We start from the raw sequence: 22,613 nt of genomic DNA on the forward strand, positions 1-22,613 counted from the left end.
TCAAGAGCAGAGCCAAAGAAAGGACAGACTGCTTACACTAGCAAGATTTCTCCTTGTTGTTCTGCTCAAACCTGAAGACCTCCTGAAGCTGAAATTAAAAGAGCCACTGGGCTTTATGTGCAGTTAGCTTTTCAGAAATGAGCAAATACGATTCTAATAGCCATCAACTGTGACCCTTTCACAGCTGTCAAAATAAAACATGCAATAATAGTTACACTCCTCCTTTCTCTCCCCCTCTTTTAGCCACCTGCTCATGAAAACTACAAAGGAGAGCAGGCTTAGCTTAGTGATGGTAGACTGTGTTCACTAGAGATGATGATGAATAAATAAATATTAGCAAAACCTATTATGATGACAAGAGACACCCAGCTTTATTGACTCCTCCACATAATTTAAAATGTACGCTCTTCTAAGCAAAAAAGAATTCAATTATCTAATAGCAACCCTCAAGGAAAATAGAAGGGAGCAACAAATAATTTTCCACACATCCCCCCCACAGCCCTAAATTGCAACCAGCGTTCATAACAATAGTTTAATATGAAGCTAAGCTGAATTTTTAGAAACATTTCTAGTGAGCAACAAGAAATTCACATCTGTTTCTGTCTTAGAATCATTCGAAATTTCTCCAAAGCTTACAGTTAATCCAGCTGGGGAACAAACATTTCTAAGAACACTGGGACAGACTGAACGCAGACATAGTCCACTGAGTTGTCAGACTGTGGTACTGAGAACTTCTGCCTTCTGGGGAATAACGTAGAGCATTCATGTAGCTACATAAAAGGCTAATTACTTACAGCAGGGTGTCCAGCACAGTAAGTGTAGCTGGCATGGGACTGGTAGTGCAAGCTTGCTCTTGGAAAGGTGTATGTGTTCCAAGCAGGTTGGCTGCTGTTCCACTGTGAGCTAAAGCCAGGGCTCATGGTCACTCTTGATTTACTGTTTTGGTACGTTCTCACTGTGGAGCTGGACTATCAAGAAAGAAAGAAAAATGCAATATAAAAATAGTTTTTAGAATATATTACAAACAGTCCAACTAAATTTAATAAACACACATATCAGCACGCTATCTGTGAACAAAGAGGAGCATTCCCATTAAGGAAGTGAAAGAGGCACCCTTTTAGGGTGAAAAAATAAAAGGCATTTTGTAGCACTGTTCTACAGTAAATATAGAAGACTGAATGATTTTTTGGAATTTAGACTGGGCCACACATCAAGAGGAGAATGTAATGGTGATAGAGATTTGAGGAGCTGTTTGAAATGTACATATAAGGTTACTTCACAAGATTGATACTTGAAATTTCCTGTTTCTTTCAGTGGTAAGAACTGAAAATTGAAATCTACTGTACCAATGACTAATTAAGGCAGCTTCAAAGTGAATAATCTGGCACCAGTGCTCAGAAAGTTTCCTCAGATCTTGTGATTCCATTTCTAGGAAAAATACGGTGGGTTGGGGCAAGGCAAAATATTACAAACCTGTCCCTAATTTTACAAAATTGCAACCTCCCATGAAAGACAACGGGCTTTAGGACCAAAGATTTGTTAAACTGGGCCCCCCAAAATTGACCCACCCAAAATTAGTTGCCATTTTTGAAAAGTATGGCCATAATATATTTGCTACCGTCAACCACACCCATTGAAAATACAAACTTGATACCTTCATCTACAAGATGTGGGAAACTAACCCAAATTGTGTATGCACTCATAATCATGTATGTTCTTTCCTGGTATGTTAAACTTTTTACTACAGAATGCTGTTTCCACTGTAGAATATACCTCAGAACTATTTTAATTGATAAGCACTGGTCTTGTAGACAACAAATAAAATCACTTTCAGCCTTTGCAGTCCATCTCTCCTCCCTTCTCTCTCTCTCTCTCCCCCCTTCCCTCCCCTCAAAAAAAACAGGATACATTTTTGACCAAATAATTTGCCCAGGATTCCAAAGCAATTCAAATATTGAACATGTTTCTCATTTTATTCTTCTCTCCTTCCTTATAGTTTTTTCCCCCTTCACAGGGGAAAGGAAATGAAATTTGGCACTCATCGATTCCAATTACACCAGTGAATTTTACTTTTGATATGCTCAGTTCTATTCTCAGTGAAGTCAACAGCTAAACTCCCATTGACTTTAATGGGAACAGGATGTGATCTTGGTTTTTTTTTTAAAAATCAAACTCAACATTCTTTAGAAATCCTTACAAATGTGCCTTCAAGTAAAACCGATATATCATAAAGGAAAATGGAAAATATGGCTTAAGTCAAAAGGACATACTAAATTAGCGTTAAAATGGTGATCCTAGTAGTTGGGGTATGTTTAGATGGAGCCATCATAAATTGCACTCTGAGGAATGCAGTTTAACTTACTTTTAACCACCTTTTTCAAGAACACAGATTATATTTTATATATAGATTGTATAAAGTACATGTCCATTATTAGGCAATCATGAATATAAACTCCCAGAATATAAACTCCCTTCAACATCAAAATAATTTATTATAGTTGTGTAGAGGACAGTAATACTTTATTATTATGATGTTTCTAACTGCAACACCTAGAGACCAACCAAGATCAGGGCCCCTTTGTGCTAGGCACTATACAGAATGAGAGATAGTCCCTGTCCCAAAGAGCTTACAACCTAAGTGGACAAGACAGACAGAGGGTAAGGGGAAAGGATATAACACACAAGCAGAGTGATGGTTTGAAAAAGTCGTTTGTCCCATATTTTGTTAATATTTTGGTTCTTGGTTTTGTTGGGGAGGGAGAAATAACTAAATAGCAAGACAAGGGAAGGAAGGGAAGACATAGAGAGGGTGATGTGGAGAGTTTTAATCATCTTTCCCATTTTAATACCATATTTAGATGGCTGGTACAAATTGGAAGTTATAGTGCATATTGGCACCCATAGCACATACTGTATTTATTTAATTTTATTTTTAAAAGTTTAAAAATACAAAGAATGCTTTGGTTATCAGACATTGTATAAACTATAAGTTCACGAAAAGGCTAAATGACTTCCTGTGTGTGTTTATTTCCTGAACTGCAGATTAGGAAGCCTGTAAAGAGCAGTTTCCGCCCAACAGTTCTCAGTATCTCAACAGATTCTCTTCCCCCCACTCCCACGTAAAAGATTCCTGTGGTGTGATTTCTAAAGATTTAACTTACGACTAGCTGAACACAAAGCATATGAATGAACACTAAAACCCACACTCAACTCTCATTAGTCCGTGTATGTGACAAGTGGTTACTTTGTTCATTTACAAAAGGCTTTGGGAAAAAAAAAACCTGCCCCTATAGTTAAAGAAGCTTCTTTCAAATAGATCTTTTTATATGAATCTAAATCATGGCAAGTCAAAGGAAAGCAGCTCTGGCTAGAAAGACTCAAGTTCTTTTTTTAAAACCCTTTCCCCAAGGAACAAAAAATGTAATATCTTTTCTTTTATTTGACATATTACTTATCTTTCACATCATCCCTCAAAGACAAATCTCTCTCTATGCACTCTGGTAGATTTGCTTCAATATGAAAGACAAGGGTTGGGTTTTGTTTTGACCAAGCCAGCCAGCCAGCCATAATATGCTTCCTTGGTCTCTGCCTTTTGTAGATGTTAGATATTAAAGTGTGACTGTTAATTAAATCCCCTTAAAAATGAGCAGAAAGACTGTTCATCTCTCTATAGAATATTCTATTTATGTTGTGTTACTGTACAGCATCAAGATTTTCCCTACTCACCATTATGTCTGATGGAGCTGGACTGTACAGGCCAGTGGATAATATTTGTGGCTGACTGGAAAATAAAAAGACATTGGCAGTTGCAGATTATTAATTTTTTATTTACATTACTGCAGCAACCAATGTCCTGTTGTGTTGGGCACTGTACAAACATACAAAGAATTGCCAATACCCGAACTGTTTGAAAATCAGAGACAAGCCTCAAAAAAAAAAAATCACGATATATTTAAACAACAAATTTGGGGTTCTTTTAATTTGCCTTTAGTGGTCACTTGGGTCACATTTTTCTGCTTTTCTCTGCAACCATGATGTCTAGAAACTTAGAAAAAAAATGAAAGCTGACATAATCTTATAAGAAACACACCAACTAGCAGGAAATGTGCAATAAAATCATAAGTGCTGACAACACCACAAACAATAAAAGACAGACCCTGCCCTTCAGAGTTCATAAGACATAAAATAAAAAACCCTGCAGATGAGGAGTTGCAAAACTCAACTGAGATTTCCATTTCCCATGCTCTGCATCTCCCCAGTAAAGACTCTCCCACCCCCATTTGTCATCTGACAATGGTGAAGAACCTCAGAAAGAGTCACCTTCTCCTAACACTAATGTTCAGAATGAGGAAAAACTGTATCATCCCTAGAGATTCTCTCTCTTTCCCTGTTACATCTTCCATCTAGAATCTCCCCGATGGTCCAGAGACAACTGGTGCCTCCCCATGCTAGGGGGTCACAAGCTAAAGGGGCGGACACGTGACCGCACCATGTGTCTCCTCCCCACCCTGCCCCCAGCCTGGGGCCCCCACAATCTCCCTGCCCTCCCTTACCTATGGAGGGGAGGGGCTCTGTCCTCCCGCTGCACCGTCCCCCTACCCCAGTATGTTTGGCTGCTCTCCCTGGCAGCCAGACCTGGGCAGAGAGTGGGACGGAGCTGCTCGCTGCTCTGTGCAGCATAGCCAGCTGCTTGGAAAACAGCCTGGCTGGGGAGGGGCAGCAGCGGCAGTTTGCTCCCTGCCTGGGCTCGGCTGCTGGGGACAGGGACTGAATGTGCCGGGTGTGGGGAGAGGGGACTCCAGCTCACTCAGCCACTGTCCCCAGTGGCCAAGCCTGGGCAGGGAGCAGCCCGCTGCCACCGCAGCCAGGCGCTTTCCCAGGCAGCCGCTGCGCTGCACCAGGCAATGTCCCAGCGTGGCCGGAAGAGGCTCTGGCCCCATCCCTTCCACTCCCTGCCTGGCCAGCTACTTTGGGAGTGGGGGCACTTGACCTGCATGCCCCACCAACGCACTGTCTCTGCCCCAACCCCTTCCTGAGATTTTGCTACTGTTTAAAAGCCCTTTACCTCATCCAGACAAACTCACACCTTATTACTAATTATTATTATTTATTCATATTACCATATATCTGAGGAGACCTAGTCCTGAACCCAGAACCCACTGTATTAAGTTCTGTACAAACACAGAACAAAAAGACAGCCCCTACCCCAAGGACCTTACAATCTAAGTATAAGACAAGGGACAACTAGATGGAGGTGTACAAGGAAATAATAAGACAGTATTGGTCAACAAGATAGGCAGTGGTCTCTGCACACCAGCAGCCTAGCTGTTATCAAGTTTTTTTGTATACATCACGGAAAAGGAGAATTTTGAAGAGGGATTTGATGGTGGAGAATGAGGTACCTTTGTGGATGTTTATGGAAAGTTCCTCCCAAGCATGTGGGGCAATGTGGGAGAAAGAAGGTTTGAAAATTTAACAAGTGGGCAATGGAGGCTGTCATCATAAGAAGGCGAGCATCAACAGCTCCGTATCAAATAAGGGATGATAGGTAGGGTGGGTATTGATTGTGAAGAGCCCTGAAAATGAATATAAGCATCTTATTTTTGATGCGATATAAAAGGGGGAGCCAGTGCAGGAATGCAAAGAAAGGGGTGACATAATCAAAGCAATGAGCGAGGAATATTATCTAGCGGTAGCATTCTGAATGGGTCTGAGTGGGGTAAAATTGCATTTGTCAAGTCCAAAGAGATCCAGATTGTTATTGGTTTCAGAAGTGGTAAGACATTAAGATGTTACAGTTGTGAGCATTGTAAAACATCTCAATAGATAAATTCAATATAGAAGCTCTTTAAAAAAAATCTCATCCAGGATGTGGGAGGAAGGTTTATAAAAACTGCTGTTATAGGGGGAGTTCCATTTTCTCCAATCTGTTTCATGATGGGAGAAGTGAGTTATCTTTTTTGGCTTCTCTCATCTAAGTGGCTAATCTCTAGAAAGAGCCAACGTGCAAAGAGATTTCCAGTTTAATCGGCCTCCATGTGATCTTTTGAAAATTTGCAGTTATCTGAATATCAGGCAGTCAAGAAAGGCATCCACCCTGACCACCAACATTAAGGTGTCAGGGGATACACTGAGCATCGCATGACTCTGTTCCAGAAGTGAGCAAAGATGATCATGGCTTTAAGACACAGGATTAGGAGTCAAGACATCTGGAATTAGAGCTGGTCAAAATGGCTGGTTAAAGTGTTCAACGAAAACTGGTCTTTTCCTCAAATCAGAAATTTCTGTGGGAAATGTCTCTTTGAAAAAAATTTTATGGGGTTTTTTCAGGAACCAAAAAATTTTCAGCTCTCAGCAACCAAAAAAATCGGAAAAAAAAATCAGGTGTTCTGAAGAAAATCAGAAACTTTTGTAGAAATCTGATGTAAATGAAATTTTGTTTTCATCAAAAAATGTTACGAGGCAAAAAACAACCCCCAAAAATTTCCTGTCCATTTCTACCTGCAATATATATCCAGCTGCACAAAAAAAATCTTTGGAAGCTTGGACAAATCACCTTGTCTCTCTGTGCCTCAGTTTCCTAATCTGTTAAATATGGCTAATAATAATTCACAGGAGTGTTGTAAGACTAAATTTACTCACTTTTCTGAAGTGCTTTTAAGATCTTTGGATAGAAGAGACAGATGTGCAAACTCTTACTATTCCCTGAGCCTAATTGCTGTCAGGAATTAGTTCTTTTAATAGCTGATGCTCAAAGGCTAACTGAGGTAAAAAAAATAGTTCTTAGTATTTATATAGCACTTTTAATCTTCAAAGGATGTACAGACATCCAATAGTGACAAAACTTTTGACTAGTCCAACCTCCCCAGCCTTTTAAGCAGTTTATAGTAGATCTAGGAAACAGCAGCTACTCCTCATTTCCTTCCCATTTGCATTTGAATAAAGCACATAATTTGACTAGGACATTAAACAACATATAATAGTTCTGATGTAGACTTAAAAGTCTTAATACTATATTGCGTGCACTGTCCACTGTCATTTATGATATACTACCTTGTAATTTAAAACTGCACAATAAACTGATTTTATAAGGAAAATATTCAAAGGGTAATTCAGAATTTCCAGATCATTTAAATTCTTTTTCATTAAGTCAGAATTGACTGCAGCTTTTTTATCCCTGATTGCCAGTTAGTTTCAATTGTATACTTGTGTCACTTGCTTTAGCACTCTGGCATGTTAAAGAGACAGGCCCAACTTCTGCTCTAGGTTACACCCATGCATCAAATTCATTAACCTTTAGGGGGATTAAATGGGTGTAAACAATATGACAATTTACCCCACACTGTCTAAACTTTTAAAATTAACTCAGATGTGGTTGGACTGAGAAAATGACATCCATTTAGGTCTCTCTAATCCCCAGGATTTTCAATATTCAAAGTACTTCTGCCTTCGGCTACTTCTTCAAGCACAGTATCTTTTCACAAAGCTACAGAAGAGAAGTATGCCTAGTAAGTATCTTCTGCCACCAACGTATATTCTTTTGGGCCTCAAAGTATTACAGGGCAAGCCAGGGCCTATTGCAGCAACTGCTGCTGTTGCTAGAAGTGCCACTGGCTCGGGCTCAAAATGCACCATGCCACGACGCAGAATATGGGTCAAATCTACAAGAGACTGGATTAATTACAAAAATATTATCACTTCCATAATTCCAAGTTTTTCCTAGAGACTGCAAGAGACAGAGATTAAAAGAGCTGCTCTAGAAGATTCTCACACAGGCTAGGATGGCACCTTTGTCTCATTCCTCAGGGAAGATAAAACTTGGAAAAGTAAATTAGAAGAGTTTGACAACAATATCAATATGTGAAACGTCAAGGATGGTGGATGGTGAAACTGGAGAGTTTTCTTCTACAATGACTTTGAGAACTTAACCTGGAAGGAAATAAAGGGGCAATGACTTATTTTACCAGCTGAGGTGGAATTTCTCTTACCTTTCCCATGATTTACATATTACAACATAAATATAATCTGTCCAAGGAGGACAGATCTATTAATGCTTGTGCAATGCAAATTTTGAGTTTATCCAGTTTATTCTGCATCTCTTATGAAGAAGCACCATAGATTTTCCAGAATTAAACAACACTTTGTTGGTGACACAGGGTTACCTGCCCCTTTAAGAAGGTGTGGGGGCGTGGGCAGTACACTTGTGACTCATCAGTTGCCTCCTGATTGGGCTTGAGAAGACACCTGGGCCATATCAAGGACTGAGGATGGGGCAGGTAGGAGCTAACTGATGGATCCAAAGAGAGGGACTGGAAAGGGGCAGGTGAGAGCTGACTGAGAACAGAGGAGAGACAGGAGCAGCAGCAGAGAGTTGCCTGAGGGAAAGAGCTGCAAGAAACTGAATGGAGAACAGTAATTGAGTGCAATGATGAGTTCTGAGGAAAGCTGCTGGAAGGGCTGGCTAGAGCTGGGGAACCCTGCTGAGTTGCAGGAAGACTTGTGCACAAGTCCCTAGGAATGAGGGGAAAACCCAGTTTGGTCAGTGTAAGCTGAACCCAGAAGGAAAGGGTTGACTCTGTAGAGAGGTATTGAGGAGCAGGGGAAGGACTCACAGGCAAGGAAGCCTGGAAAGTGGAACACTGTAAGGAACTCTCTGGCAGAAGACACAAATGGAGGGCTGCAGGAGCAGCCCAGGAAAAAGGTATTGTGGGAAGGAGGTGCCCCTGATTCCTGCAGGGAGCTTTCTCATCAGAGACCTGGTTACAGGAGAAAGCTCATGGGAGAGAAGCAGGTCTTGGAATTTTTAGATGGGTGGCCTACAGAGTGCTAGAGGACAGGGGCGGGAGATGGTTATTTACTGTTAGCTTCATCAATTCCAAGGCCAGCAGGGACCATTGTGATCATATAGTTTGACCCCCTGTATAACCTAGGTCCTAGAACTTCCCCAAAATAATTCCTAGAGAGTATCCTTTAGAAAAACAGAAATCTTGATTTTGGAATAGCCAGTGATGGAGAATTCACCATGACCTTTGGTAAATTGTTCCTATGGTTAATTACGGTCAATGTTAAAAATGTACTCATTTTCAATATCAATTTGTCTACCTTCAGCTTCCAGCCATTGGATCGCATTATATTTTTTTCTGCTAGACAGAAAAGCCTATTATTAAATATTTGTTCCCTATGTAGATACTTATAGACTGTAATCAGGTCACCCCTTAACTTTCTCTTTGTTAAGCTAAATAGATTGAGTTCCTAGAGTCTACCACTACAAGGCATGTTTTCTAATCCTTTAATCAGTCTCGTGGCTCTTCTCTGAACCTTCTCAATTTATTAACATCCCTCTTGATCTGTTGACTCCAGAACCGGACACAGTATTCCAGCAGTAGTCTCATTAGTGCCAAATACTGAGGTTAAATAACCTGCGTACTCTAACTCGAGATTCCCCTGTTTAAACATTCAAGTTCATGTTCAGCTGATTATTCAACATGCCCCCACATCTTTTTCAGAGTCATTGCTTCCCAAGATAGAATCCCTCATCCTGAAAGTATGCTCTGCATTCTTTGCTCCTAGATGAATACAGTTACATTTAGCCATATTAAAATGCATATTGATTGCTTGAGCTCAGCTCAAGCAGTTCATATGGCTCTGAATCAGTGACCTGTTCTCTTTATTACTTACCATTCCTCTAATTTTTGTGTCATCTTCAAATTATCAGTGATGATTTTATGTTTGCTTCTAGGTCATTAATAAAAATGTTAAATAGCAGAAGGCCAAGAAGGGATCCCCATGGGATCCCACTAGGAACATATCTGTTCTATGATAATTTCCCATTTATAATTACATTTTGAGAGGTATCAGTTAGCCAGCTTTTAATCCATGTTCATTTTATCTCTTTCTAGTTTTTTTTTAATCAAAATCTCACAGGGTACTAAGTCAAATGCCTTAGAAAAATCTAAGTATATTGCATCAAAACTATTACCTTTAATCAACCAAACCTGTAATCGCATAGAAAAATCAAATCAGTTTGACAGGATCTATTTTCCATAAATCCATGTGGACTGGCATTAATTATATTACCTTCCTTTAAATTCAGTGGTGGGCAACCTGTGGCCCGTGGGCTGCAGATTGCCCACTACTGATTTAATTCTTCTTTAAGCAATTCCTTTCTCAGCCACTCCATTATCTCACTGAAGATCAATGTCAGACCAACAGGTCTATAATTACCTGGGGCATCCCATTTACTGTTCCTGAATATTGGCACAACATTCGCTTTCTCCCACTCTTCTGGAACTTCCCCAATGTTCCAAGACTAGATGAAAAATAAACATTAATGGACCAGTGAGCTCCTCAGCCAGTTTTTAAAACTTTGAATTCAAGTTATCCAGACCTGCTGATTTAAAAATGTCTACCTTTAGTAGCTGCTGTTTAATATCTTCCTGAGACACTAGAGGAATGGAAAGAGTGTTATCTTATGATATAATTACATCATCTGTTTCCTCCCCAAATACAAACCAGAACTGTTTGTTGAACACTTCTGCCTTTTCTGCATTATTATTCATTATTCTACCATTTCCATCTAGTAATGGACCAATACCATTGTTAGAAATTTTTGTTCCAAGTATACTTAAATAACTCCTTCCTATTTTCCTCTTTATTGGGTGATCTGGGGATGGTGACCTTTGAAACAGATTGAGCTGCACTGTAACCTTGTTTTACTTTAGGGTTTTGAGAGGAACTGCTTTCACTATGATGAATATGCATATTGTGGCACTTTGTATGACTAAAAGAATTTGAATTTGCCAAGAACATTGAATTTGCCAATGTAAGAGACTATGTTCCTTTCAAAGCTGGAAAAAAGGGAAACTGGGGCAGGTACATCTGTTTGCCATAGGAGGGTGATCAAGAAGGGGATTGTCTTGTGAAATTTGGGTATTACATTGAAAGATAGAAGAAATGTTTTGTGAGACATGGGATTTAAATTCAATATGCTGTACCTGGCAAACTTCAGGGTGTGCTAAAGTAGCCAGAATTTTATCTACACACAGGGATAGCAAATCCAAGAGGCTGAAGTCCTCAGATAAAGGACCCAATGGGAGTTGCATGTTCAGAAGACTTTTAGCATTGGGCACAGAGTTTTCAAGTCAATCCTGAGGAATATATTTTAAAACTAGATGGATACATTGTGTCTTGTTATTTATTTCCCTCACAGTTAAACCCTGAGACCAAAATAAATATGTCCCTGGAATGGTTTTCATGCTTTTCTGATTAGGAACTCTGTAATTTTCAGCATGACTCAGCATTCTGCTTCTTATTGTACTTTTAAAAGTTCCATGTGAAATATGAATGAACAAAGATTCCTGTCAGCCCTCAGGATCAGCAGGAGGATCTGAAAATAGCAGGAAGATTAACTCGTTCAGGGAATTGGATATCAAGGGCCTGATTCTTCACTGTCTTGTCATTTACACCAGTGCAAAGTAGCAAAGAATGAGTGTAAAAAGCTACCATTGAATGCAGAACTGTGATTTGGTTGTATTCTTTACCTGCTTTATATAGATGTTAATGACTACACAAGGTGCAAGGCAGGGATGAATCAGGAGCCTTTAGGCCTCTCAGTCACCAGTTCATTTTGGCACAGATTGATAGTAATCAACAGTTGTTACTGTCTGATGGCTCTGTGGTGGCCTATGTGAAGGGTTTGCTGTGGCTCAGGATCATTCCCAGCAAAAAAATGTCCAAATCCAAAAAAAAAATCCCATCACAACTGGCATCCTGGATGGCAGGCTCAACTCAGAGGCAAAAGGTTAAAAAGTCACAGGAGGGGATCTCACATGTACAAGTGGTTTCTTCACAACAAGGTGAGACATATCGTTGGGCACCATGGGGAAGCGTGTTGCTTCTGCTACCCATTCTGCCCACAGTCTGTGGATAAACAGAGAACCTCATTCTCCAGGATTGTTAATTCAGACCATTTCATGAGCATTACATTCTCTTAAAGGAAACTACACATGGAAAGAAACATGACAGGACTTGCAAAAGATTTATTTATTTAGCTGAGCTTGTGTCCTCTTTTGCTTTTCTTCTTTATAATATATGAATTGGGCCTGAAAATTTGTTATTTTTAAAAAAGGAAGGGGCTTCCTTTTTTTTTTTAAACCTAAGAAGTATTAGGAAAGTAAATTCTGGTCTAGCCTGGAGGACAACTTGGATGTACAAGGAATGTTATTGTGAGTTTTTAACACTTTAATTAAAGGGGTGAGGTGCTGAATTTTTAACAAAGATTTCCTTCATTCAAAATGATAGACAAAAACAAACAAAAAACATGAAAGCCTATCTACAAATCCTCCCCTCTCTTAATAGCTCAACTTGCATATTCATTTCTTGTGATGTCATTGTTTCACTAGCTTTACAGTCACCAGAGTTTCTTCCAGGCTAGACAGGGCCTGAATTTCCAGGGTAAAAACAAAACCAACAAAATGTAAAGAAAAAATAAATACTTCTCATCCCCCTTATCATCATAAAGCAGGAAACAAGGGGAAAATCCCATTTCCCCCCTTTTCCAGTCACCACTAAGGAACGTGCTACCACATTAGATAACTCTCAATGTATTTTGAGTTAATTTTAAGGCCTAATAGCAACCTAAGAAGGTCCTTGAACATGACCCTTTAAATGGTACTAGTTATGAAGCTGGTCTTTTCTGAAAATAAAGAACACTAACATTGTTTACTGAATGAACATCTGTTTAATTTTGTCTGGCGTTTTTTTCTTTAAATTGCACCAGGTTTATAATTATAAGTAATGAAACAATGTATTAACCTAACAGGCATAATATTTGGTGTTTCCAACAACATCCTGACAAGATCCCAGCAAGAGATGAAGACCATTCACAAATAACCTGTGTATGCTGCACAATGTTGATTTTTGCAGAAGTCACATCCATGAAATAGTTGCTCAGTGCGATACACTCCCATGGAATTGCAGCTCATCTGTATGGATTGACTTTTTATACAAAGACATTCTTCCACTTGAAGCAGGAGAGCACACAAGTCACAAAGGTAGTAGAGAAGGACTTAAAGGAGAGGATTTGAGTGAGCAAAGTCTATTGGTGAGCACTAATCTTATTGAAAGCTGTTGATAAAGTGGAAAACAACATATTCAGTCACTGACCTTGGTAGCTATATAAGGGTAATATTTTTACAAACACTTGAAAATTCTCTCCAGTGTATTACAGTGGTGGCTCTTAAAATCTTTTCAATTCCTTTATATAAGTAAACAACATTAGCACAGGATTTGCAGCATTCCCTATACAAACTGTAGGGAACTGTAGGAGATACTACCAATGCAAAAGTAATACCCACATCAAAAAACGGAACATTTTGCTGGGTGAGTACTCATAAATATGTTCTCCTTCAATCAATTATGGTCCAGTTCAGCACCCACATAAGCATGTGGTTAACTTCAATTGTGTGCTAAATATGGAAGACTAAAGTGCTAAATTGGGGCTTATATGTATATGTTATTTAATGGAGTATTTTTTCAAAGACATTAACTGTGAATATTTGACGGGAAAAAACTTTCATTAAAATTTGAATTCCTTTTATCCTTCTTATAGTATCCAAAGGTACTACACATACTGTGCTAGAGAATCCTAATGTTCTTACTGATGTGTCTTCGTACAGTACATCTAATTGTTGTAAACATTTACATCATCTCTTACTTTTAGAATACCTCTTGATGAATCTAATGTCATAGAGCAACTAAGAGTCTGTCTAGTCACGTGCTTTATCAATAGACCGATCTTTTAGATACAAAACACAACATTATTTTCCCCACTGTACGTCTGCAACATGCTTCAAGACTCAACCAGCACTTTTTCTGGTCACATCAAGAACAGCAGCACAAACAATGTTCAGGCAATTCCCCTACATTAAGCAATGAAAACAATCCAGTCCATGCATCAGTGTTGAGTGAAACTGCTTTTGAATACCCACAAAATGTCCTTGACACAAACACTTCCATAATCCTACTGAATGAGAAAAAGTCAGGGTCTCTTTGCCAACTACAATACACAGGTTATTGAGTCTAGCTTAACATCTATGTTACAAGTCAAGCACTGACCAAGAATCATTTAGCAGACATCAAATACTTATTTTACTAAACACCATGACATTTTCTGCCATGGGGAGAAAATTTCTGAATAGAACAAGTACACTTGAGACACTATAAGGCCCCAATACTGCAATGGGAGACTTCTATGCTTTTATTAAGCTTGCTGCAGAATTGAAGCCTTAGTCAAAGCTATGATTTGTTCCTCACATTGTTACGCCTACTGTACACCTTAATGTAGGTGGAACGATTTGTTTGTACCTTCACTAATTACAGTGCTCTGCAAACTGTTTCTGTTTGGTGTTAAGTAACTAGAAATTCATACTTCAAGTTGGTCCTTAGGCATAGTTTTAATAAACTTGATTAAAAACATCCTCATTGATTTACTGAGGAATGGGGAACAGATTCCTGCTTGTCTTTCAGAAAAACAACAGGTTCTCTTTCGCTGAGTGTGATAGATAGCCTGCATGCTACTCTGGTGCTCACCAAGGTCTCTTATGAAAATTAAACACAACTGTTTTTAATAGTGTCTTTCATGAAAGCACCTTGCCTAAATAATCATCATCACTTGATGCTGTGTGAGACACCAAAGACTACATGGGACCTCAAGATCAGACGGGAGAGTTCTTACATGGGAAATGATACAGAGGAAGCAAATGCAGAGTGGGAAAGGGAGCAGAAGGAACCAAATTCTGGTTCTATTTAAGTCCTTTGACACTGGGACCGCGATTTGGCGCAAAGGCTTATGTTTGGCTGGAAAGAGTTCAAGAACCCTTTTAAAAACCAAGGAGGGCAATGAATGGGAAATTATTTCTTATTCATACAAGTAACATTGCAAGGAATTATGGGTCTTTCACTCAAATTAGATATTCACAGAACCTTATTTACTCTATGCAATACATTTAAATGTGAAAGAACAAATATTCTTCGGCTTCTCCAGTACTCAGTTAATCCATTAGAAATCTAACAGTCATTCTAAACGTTCTCTGAGATAGGACACAGCCAGTGAAAAATGAAGGAGAAACAAGAGTGGACCACCAGGTGTGGGAGAGAAGAAGAACTAAAAAGGATCCCAAACCAGCTTTCAGGGTACTCAAACCCAGAGCATTCTATAATCATGGGGATTATAACTACCCAGACATCTGCTGGGTAACAAACACAGAACAGGCAAACATGCATCAAAGAGCCATCTAAATTGCATACAAAACAGTTTTTATTTCCAAACTGTGGATACTGAAACTGGAGGTGAAGCAGTCCTAGATCATCAATTTACCAACAAAAAGGAACTAATTAAAAACAGCAGCTTGACAACAGTTCCTTGCTATGCTGAATTTAAGTAAGAGGTTCCTAGAATGTAGTGATGTAAAGATAGTAGATTTCAAGAAAACAATGTAAGGCCTAATAAAAAGAAGTGTTAAAAATAAAAAGAGCCAGCACGTAAGACAGGTAGGAAAACCTTAAAAACACCATAGTTAAGGCACCACAGATTGTATATACTCTCAAAAATAGAGAACAAGAACAAGAAGCCAATGTGGCTGCAGTGAGGGACTGTTCAGGAATCATATTATACAACCCTCGACTGTAAATGGAAAAGAGGACAGGCAACCAAAGAAAAAGCACTGCACAAGTCAGTGAAGCCTTGCATGGAAAAGATCTTAAGTGAAGATATAAAGCAGAAATAGTTAATGCTAGTTAAGGGCTGGAACCTGCAAGGAGCTGAACACTGGCCCTGATCCAGCAAGGCACTTCAACACAATGAGAATACTCATGAATAAAATAATACATAACAAATGGAAGAAAGGGGAAGTTGATAGTAATGAATATAAGTCAGAAGTTAGGAATTGTAGAAAATTGATAAGGGGAGCAAAGGGACAAAAGGAGAACTCTACGGTCAACAGAGATAAGGATAATAAGGAGTTTTTAAAATATATTAAGAAGAAAAAAATCCTGACAGTGGTATTGGTCCATTACTAGATAGAAATGGTAGAATCAATAATAATGCAGAAAAAGGCAGAAATGTTAAATATTTCAAGTCTGTATTGGGGGAAAACAGATGATATAGTCTCATCATGTGGTGATGACAACACTCGTCCTATTCCACCAGTATCTATGGAGCATGCTAAACAGAAGCTTTAAAGTTAGACATCCAGATATCTCTTTTAAAACTCTTTGAATGCAAGTTATCTGTGGAGCTGCTGGACTGTTAATGTTGATTTTCAGGGAGTCTTGGAGCACTGGGAAAGCTCCAGAAGACTGGAAAGAAATTAGTGTTGTGCTAAAAGGGAAAGGGAAAACTGGATGACCTGGGTAATTATAGGCCTGTCAGCCTGACTTCGATCCCTGGCAAGATAACAGAGCAGGTGATATGAGACTTGATTAATGAAGCAGCAGTGCCAGGAGTACCAGGGAAGTAGCAAGTGAGTGCCTCAGGAACCATCTAATGGCTGCCGTGCTCCATGGGCAGGGGCCGACTCCAGTGGATGTTGCCAGCCAGCACCAGCTCCTTTAAGGGAGAGGCAAGTGCGCATCAGGGTGCTGCTTGGAGATGTGCCATCTGCCCGCCTGGGGAGCACCCAGCCGTGCAGAGGTGGCCCGGCTCGGGGAGCAGGACAGGGAGGGCTGCTGTACAGCACCCCGGCTCCCACAGCAAGGAGAACCAGGGGCCCAAGTGGCTCCCCCAAGCTTTCAATCTGCCAGCTCCTAGCAGGAGGCAATGGTTTTGAAACTGTGGGATATACCTCCCAGTTTGAAAGCTCTGTGTTAAATGGAAAGCAGAAATCTCAGGGGGAGGATGTGACATACCCCCCCAGATGATCCTCCATGCATAGCCTCTAGGGGGTGCAAATATGCCTAGTTATGGCTCCGAGTGTTTCTGGGTGGGGTCTTGCAGTGATTGGTTCTTGGCCCTACTCTATTTTACATTTTTATCAATGACCTGGAAGAAAACAATGTCACTAATAAGTTTGCAGATGACACAACAATTGGGGAAGTAATAAATAATGAAGAGGTCACTGATTCAGAGAAATCTGAATCACTTGAAAACTGGGTGCAAGAAAACAATATATGTTTTAATACACCTAAATATAATTATATTCATCTAGGAACACGGATGAAAGGCCATATGCACAGGATGGGACTGGGAAGCAGTTACTTTGAAAAAGATTTGGAGGTCATGGTAGGTAATCAGCTGAATGTGAATTCCCAGTGTGATGTTGGGGCCAAAAGAGCTAATGGGATTCTGGGATGAACAAACAGCAGAATCTCAAGTAGCAGTATGGAAGTTGTTTTACCTCTATATTTGGCATGGGTGTGACTGCTGCTGGAGCACTGTGTCCAGATCTGGCGCCCACAATTCAACAAGAATGCTGATAAATTGGAGAGGGTCCAGAGAAGAACCCCATGAATGACTAAAGGATTAGAAAATATGCCTTATAGTGGTGGACTCCAGGTGCTTAATCTATTTATTTTAAAAAATAGAAAGTTCAGGGGTGACTTGATTACAATCCATAAGTATCTACATGGGGAACAAATATTTAATAATGGGCTCTTCAGTCTAGCAGAGAATGGTATAACACGATCCAATGGCTAGAAGTTAAAGCTAGGCAAATTCAGACTGGAAATAAGCCATAATTTTTTAACAGTGTGGGTAATTAACCATAGGAACAATTAACCCAGGGTTGGGTAGATTCTCCATCACTGACAATTTTTAAATCAAGATTGGATGTTTTTCTAAAAAATATGCTCTAGAAATTATTCTGGAAAAGTTCTATGACCTGTGTTATACAAGAGGTCAGACTAGATGATCAAAATGCTCCCTTCTGACGTTGAAATCTAGGAATCTATGACCTTATAGTTAAGCATATGCTTAAGTGTTTTGCTGGATCAGAGCCAGAGTGCTCAGCATCTTGAAGAATCTAGCCTTAAATATAAGGCTATCAGGCACTAAGTACTTTTAAAATATAACCGGAGATGAAAAACTAGAGAGAAAGAAGATCTGCTAATATTTACAATGGAGATGACATTAATTGTGACCCATGAATGGCTGAAATACTGAACTTCTCCAGCCACTGGGTTCCACAGGTGCTCCACACCTTTGGGGGCAGGATTCTTTCCTCAATCTTGCCTGCATATTTGTTCAACACTGTCACCGGGCTACTTGGACTAAGCGATGGGAAGAAAACTTTCCTTTAAAATAATGTCTACTGAATGTTACTCAATGTTCATAATGCAATTTCAATTTCAACTATTTGTGTACATGTGCATGCACATATACACTCCCACCCCACAGCCAACATATTTCCCTTTTAAAACACAAACGCTCCTCATATTCCCAATGGCACAAACATTCTAAGTTTAAATCACTAACCTCTGACATTTTGGCCAAACCACATGTATTTTAGCTGTATTTACGCTCTATTAATTTGTAAAAATAACCTATATTTTACTAAGGTTACCGTGGTGAGGCAAAGCAACCAAAGCCAGGAAATAAGTTACAGCCTGACAGCCTCTGTGAAGTCACGCTGTTGAGAACAAAAATGCAGCATGGAATGTATTAAACAATAATTAAGATGGAATGTACAGATCTTTTGGAGTCTGCTGGAGGGGACTGCAAGCCCTGCTCCATTCTGCCTTGCTGGTGCCCCTTAGAGGAAGCCTTGCTGAGCCAGCCAACAGCCTGAAGGTTTTGAGTCATAATTCTCAGGCAGGATTCAGAGGCAGTGTGGGGAGGTAATGGCAGCTAGGGACTAATTAAGTGCAGTTCAGCCTTCTTAAGCTCAATACCTTAAAGTTGAAAAAAAGAAAAAAAAATGGACTCCCCTCTCTCCCCCTTCGTGATGTATAGAGAAGCCCAAGAAGTTATCCTTTACTTTGGCAGGGGGGAGGGGACGGGGCAGAGCGAGCGTGTGCTTTTTGTTTTCTGCTTCTTTTTAACATTAGAAATTCAGGTCTTGTCTAAGCTGCAAGAATCTGACAACTAGAGAGAATGGTGACATCACAAGAGCCAAGAACATGAAAGCTGAGCATTAAGCAAGGCAGGGAATTTGTTAGGCTGTTTCAATGACTTTGTTATTTTTTTGTTTGTTTTTGTTCATTCTTATGTAACTTTGATAACTACTTAACATTCTGGATAAAGAAAGACTTTGTTAAAGATTTCACCACCTCACCACTTCAGCTCAGACATTAGCACTCACAATAAACATCCTTGAGACTTTTCAGAGGTCAAGCAGCAAAACAAGGTCTGGAATTTTTAAGGTTAAAAAAAAACAGGAGGAAAAATACCTTTCAGGGCTTCTTTGTACATCATGAGGGGGGGAAAACCCCAAGAACAATTTTTAAAACATTCTGCCAGTTACCATTAAAAGAAGGATGATGCTCTCAGACTGGAGATAAAGGAGCTGGAAGCCAAGGCAGGAAGCTCTGAGGAAACATGGAAGCTCTCCTGTCCAGTTTGTATTTGCTGCTTTGTATTTTTGAGTTTACTGCTTGAAAAACTGCCTGGCAAGAATGCACTTAGAGACTTGTGTCAAGTTGTACTTGTGGCACCTTAGAGACTAACAAATTTATTTGAGCATAAGCTTTCGTGAGCTACAGCTCACTGTCGTCAATTGGTTTAACCCCAAACCCCTCCACTGTAACCCTTTCTGGAGAAGATGACTATACTTTCAAACCGATGGTCATGGCAAACTTTCTCTCCCACCATTCTGCAAGACCACCACTTGGGAAAAAGACTTACAGAATTAAAAATGTATGAAACCAATGGGGTTCTTTAGAAATTACTCTAAAAACCAACGGTATTTAACAGAGAATTGCAATTCTTTCTATAGAGTTTCTGAATCACTCTCTAGAATCCTGTACCATGGATATAATTTCTATAAGACTTTGCCCATAGGAGAAAGATCAGCCATAAATGTGGATTTCCTGATAAATGAGCTGGTTTCATAACTTTAGCACTACAGAGCAGAAACAGCAACACTCTCATATGGACAAAAGCTTTTTCAAAATAGCATTAATCTACAGGTTTTTTTTCAGAGTAGACGAAGAAAGATCTAGTGCAGTTAAAGGCAGTTTTTCAGATTAAACAAGGAAAAAATATTTCTATTACATATTCCAAAATCAAAAATTAACATTAAATTGACATATCCCCTACTGCTCCCAGATTTCTAATAGTATTCCCATGTGGCCAGCTGCCACAATATCTCAGTTGTTTGCAGTTCGTGTTGTACCATTAACCAGTCAACACCACCAAATGCTCAATGTTTTAATCATGGCTGTCAATCCCCTTGCAAATAAAAGACCTTCAAGTGGACTTTGAACGTATTTCCCCACAAAGCCGCTTGAGCTATTGCTGTCTTTGCAGCCATCTCCTCTCCATGCTGGACTTGATACAACAAAGATAACACATAAAAGTTAAGCACATATTTAAGTGCTTTACTGAATGGGTGCCATTTTATATATAGATCCTAAATGAGGAATCAGTACAATAAAACCTGCACAGAATTTGCAGCTCATGAAAGATGTCAACTCATTTGAGAGAGAAATGAATTTTAAATCTAATTTAAAGCTCTTTGGAGAAATTATCAGCTCCTATGAACCATTAATTCTTACATAAGAGCTCCAAATTAACTGTAAAAATATAAAATGGCTGATGTATTATTAACTCTCTGACCTAAAGTTAAGAAAAACCAACATACAAACACCCTGAATCAGGTGGCTTTCTGTAACTGGAGTAGAATTCAGTTTTACTGATGTAGACTTTGAGTGATCATTTGGTTGCATGGATCAAATCTGGCTGGTCAAAAGCCAGTTACCATGAACACTGATGTATGTATTCTTCTCTCGTGCCAGTAGGGCTCTCTGTTTTAGGGAACAGAAAGGATTTATTTTATTTCTCATCAAAACCAGGAAATATGGCACCATTTTTAATTGGCACTCAGCTGCAATAATTAACAGCTTTTGGGAGTGCCAATGAGAACACAGTTCATCAGCCTTGCCAGTAAGGCCCTGATTCACCCAGGCCCTGATTCACATGTAAGCATGTGCATACTTTAAAGCATGTGAGTAGTCCTAGGGAAATCAGTAGGCCTAGTCACATACATAAAGTGATGCATGTGGGGTTTTTTTTTGCTCATTCAGACCCTAATTGCCTAACATAATTCATCTTATCCACAATGAAAGTTGTTTCTCTTTGTACCTCACTCTAGAGCATTTGGTATTGGCCAAAGGCTATTTACTGGACTAGATGGACAACTGGTCTTATATGGCATGGCGATTCCTATTATTTGTGAAACTTATTTTTCAACAGGTCTGGGTGTATTGATTGCTCTGATATAACAATCAGAAACAAAAAGGGAAATTTCCCTAACTGCTGTTTACAAGAGAATTCCACTGTGCTAATCTCTAAAAGAAGTTAGTTTAGTCATTTTCCATTGTGATTTTCTTAATTTAAAAAAGAAAATCATGCAAAATGTCTAGATTCAAGGGAAATTAATAGTGTCTGTTTGGCACATACATTTGCCGCTGAGTATGTGGGTCACAAATTGCAAGTGGCTGTGTTGACCTTTTTCTTTTATTAAACTCATTTTTGGAAAAAACACACATTCATTATGTCTCTTGCTCCCTGGAGAAAAGGTCAGTATGGCTGAGGTCTACAAACACAAGATTCAACAACAGCAACAAACAGCTGAAGTATTTCATTGCCTTGTTTTTTTCTTCTTCCCTGTTCTTTTACATGCACATCCTAACTTCTATCTGCTTTTAGTGTTAACTGCTTCAAAAGACAAGACACCCATTGCATCTTCAAAAATCCAAATTTAACCATGAAAACTAGTAGTTGTGCATGAAAAAATGGATAGTTTTGAACACATTAGGGTAGTTAACTGCCTGACTTGAGCCTTCCAATTTATTTGTGCATATAAATGCAGGATTTTGTAGACAAAATGTGCAGGTTGTGCCTGCTTTGAAAATACAGGCCAAGGTTTTCAACAATAGTAAGCAAACTTTAGCCTCCCATTTTTGAAAATTTTGACCTTTGGTTTCAGTGACTCCATACTAACTGTCCTGTTCCATCCAGTTCCTCTTCGCATGTTTGCACACTCCTCTAGTTCAACTTTTTTCCATTTCTCTTTCCATTACTCTTTCTTTATATTTTTGAAGGGTTCACAAATCTGCAAGTCACACATTTCATTCAATCGTTCTTGTTAGGAGAGCTCATGCCCTTGTAATTCAAGTCTCAAGAAACAGTTTTGTTTTTTAAATTGTTGTTTAAACCAGTGCTGAAGCAAGTTGGGAATAGGTCAATATGCTCTCTCAGAGCTTCAGGACACAAATGAACTGATTCTCAGAAATGCCAGCTGTTTTTAAGAGCTGATGTAAACAGCACTGACAAGCATTCAAAAATCATGAGTCATGCTCCCCACCCCTCCCCCTCTCGTCCCCCCAAGCCATGGCATTGGCTTAAAAACCTAAAAGAATTTAAAAATGTAACCCCTTGGGGTTTAGAGAGCATGGCC

At 39.3% G+C, this 22,613-nt stretch overlaps 1 protein-coding gene across 2 annotated transcripts in view; it reads right to left on the reverse strand.

The window, feature by feature from the left end:
• RBMS3 (RNA binding motif single stranded interacting protein 3) overlaps nucleotides 1-22,613 on the reverse strand; it is a 755,157-nt gene that overhangs the window by 616,647 nt on the left and 115,897 nt on the right. For both annotated transcript variants that reach the window (XM_043540891.1, XM_043540892.1), the window contains exon 3: nucleotides 795-968. In XM_043540891.1, the coding sequence (XP_043396826.1) occupies nucleotides 795-829 (35 nt within the window). In that variant the 5' untranslated portion in view covers nucleotides 830-968. The remainder of the gene's footprint in view (nucleotides 1-794; nucleotides 969-22,613) is intronic.

The sequence above is a fragment of the Chelonia mydas genome, chromosome 2 (assembly GCF_015237465.2).
Source record: "Chelonia mydas isolate rCheMyd1 chromosome 2, rCheMyd1.pri.v2, whole genome shotgun sequence".
Classification (NCBI taxonomy): Eukaryota; Metazoa; Chordata; order Testudines; family Cheloniidae; genus Chelonia; species Chelonia mydas.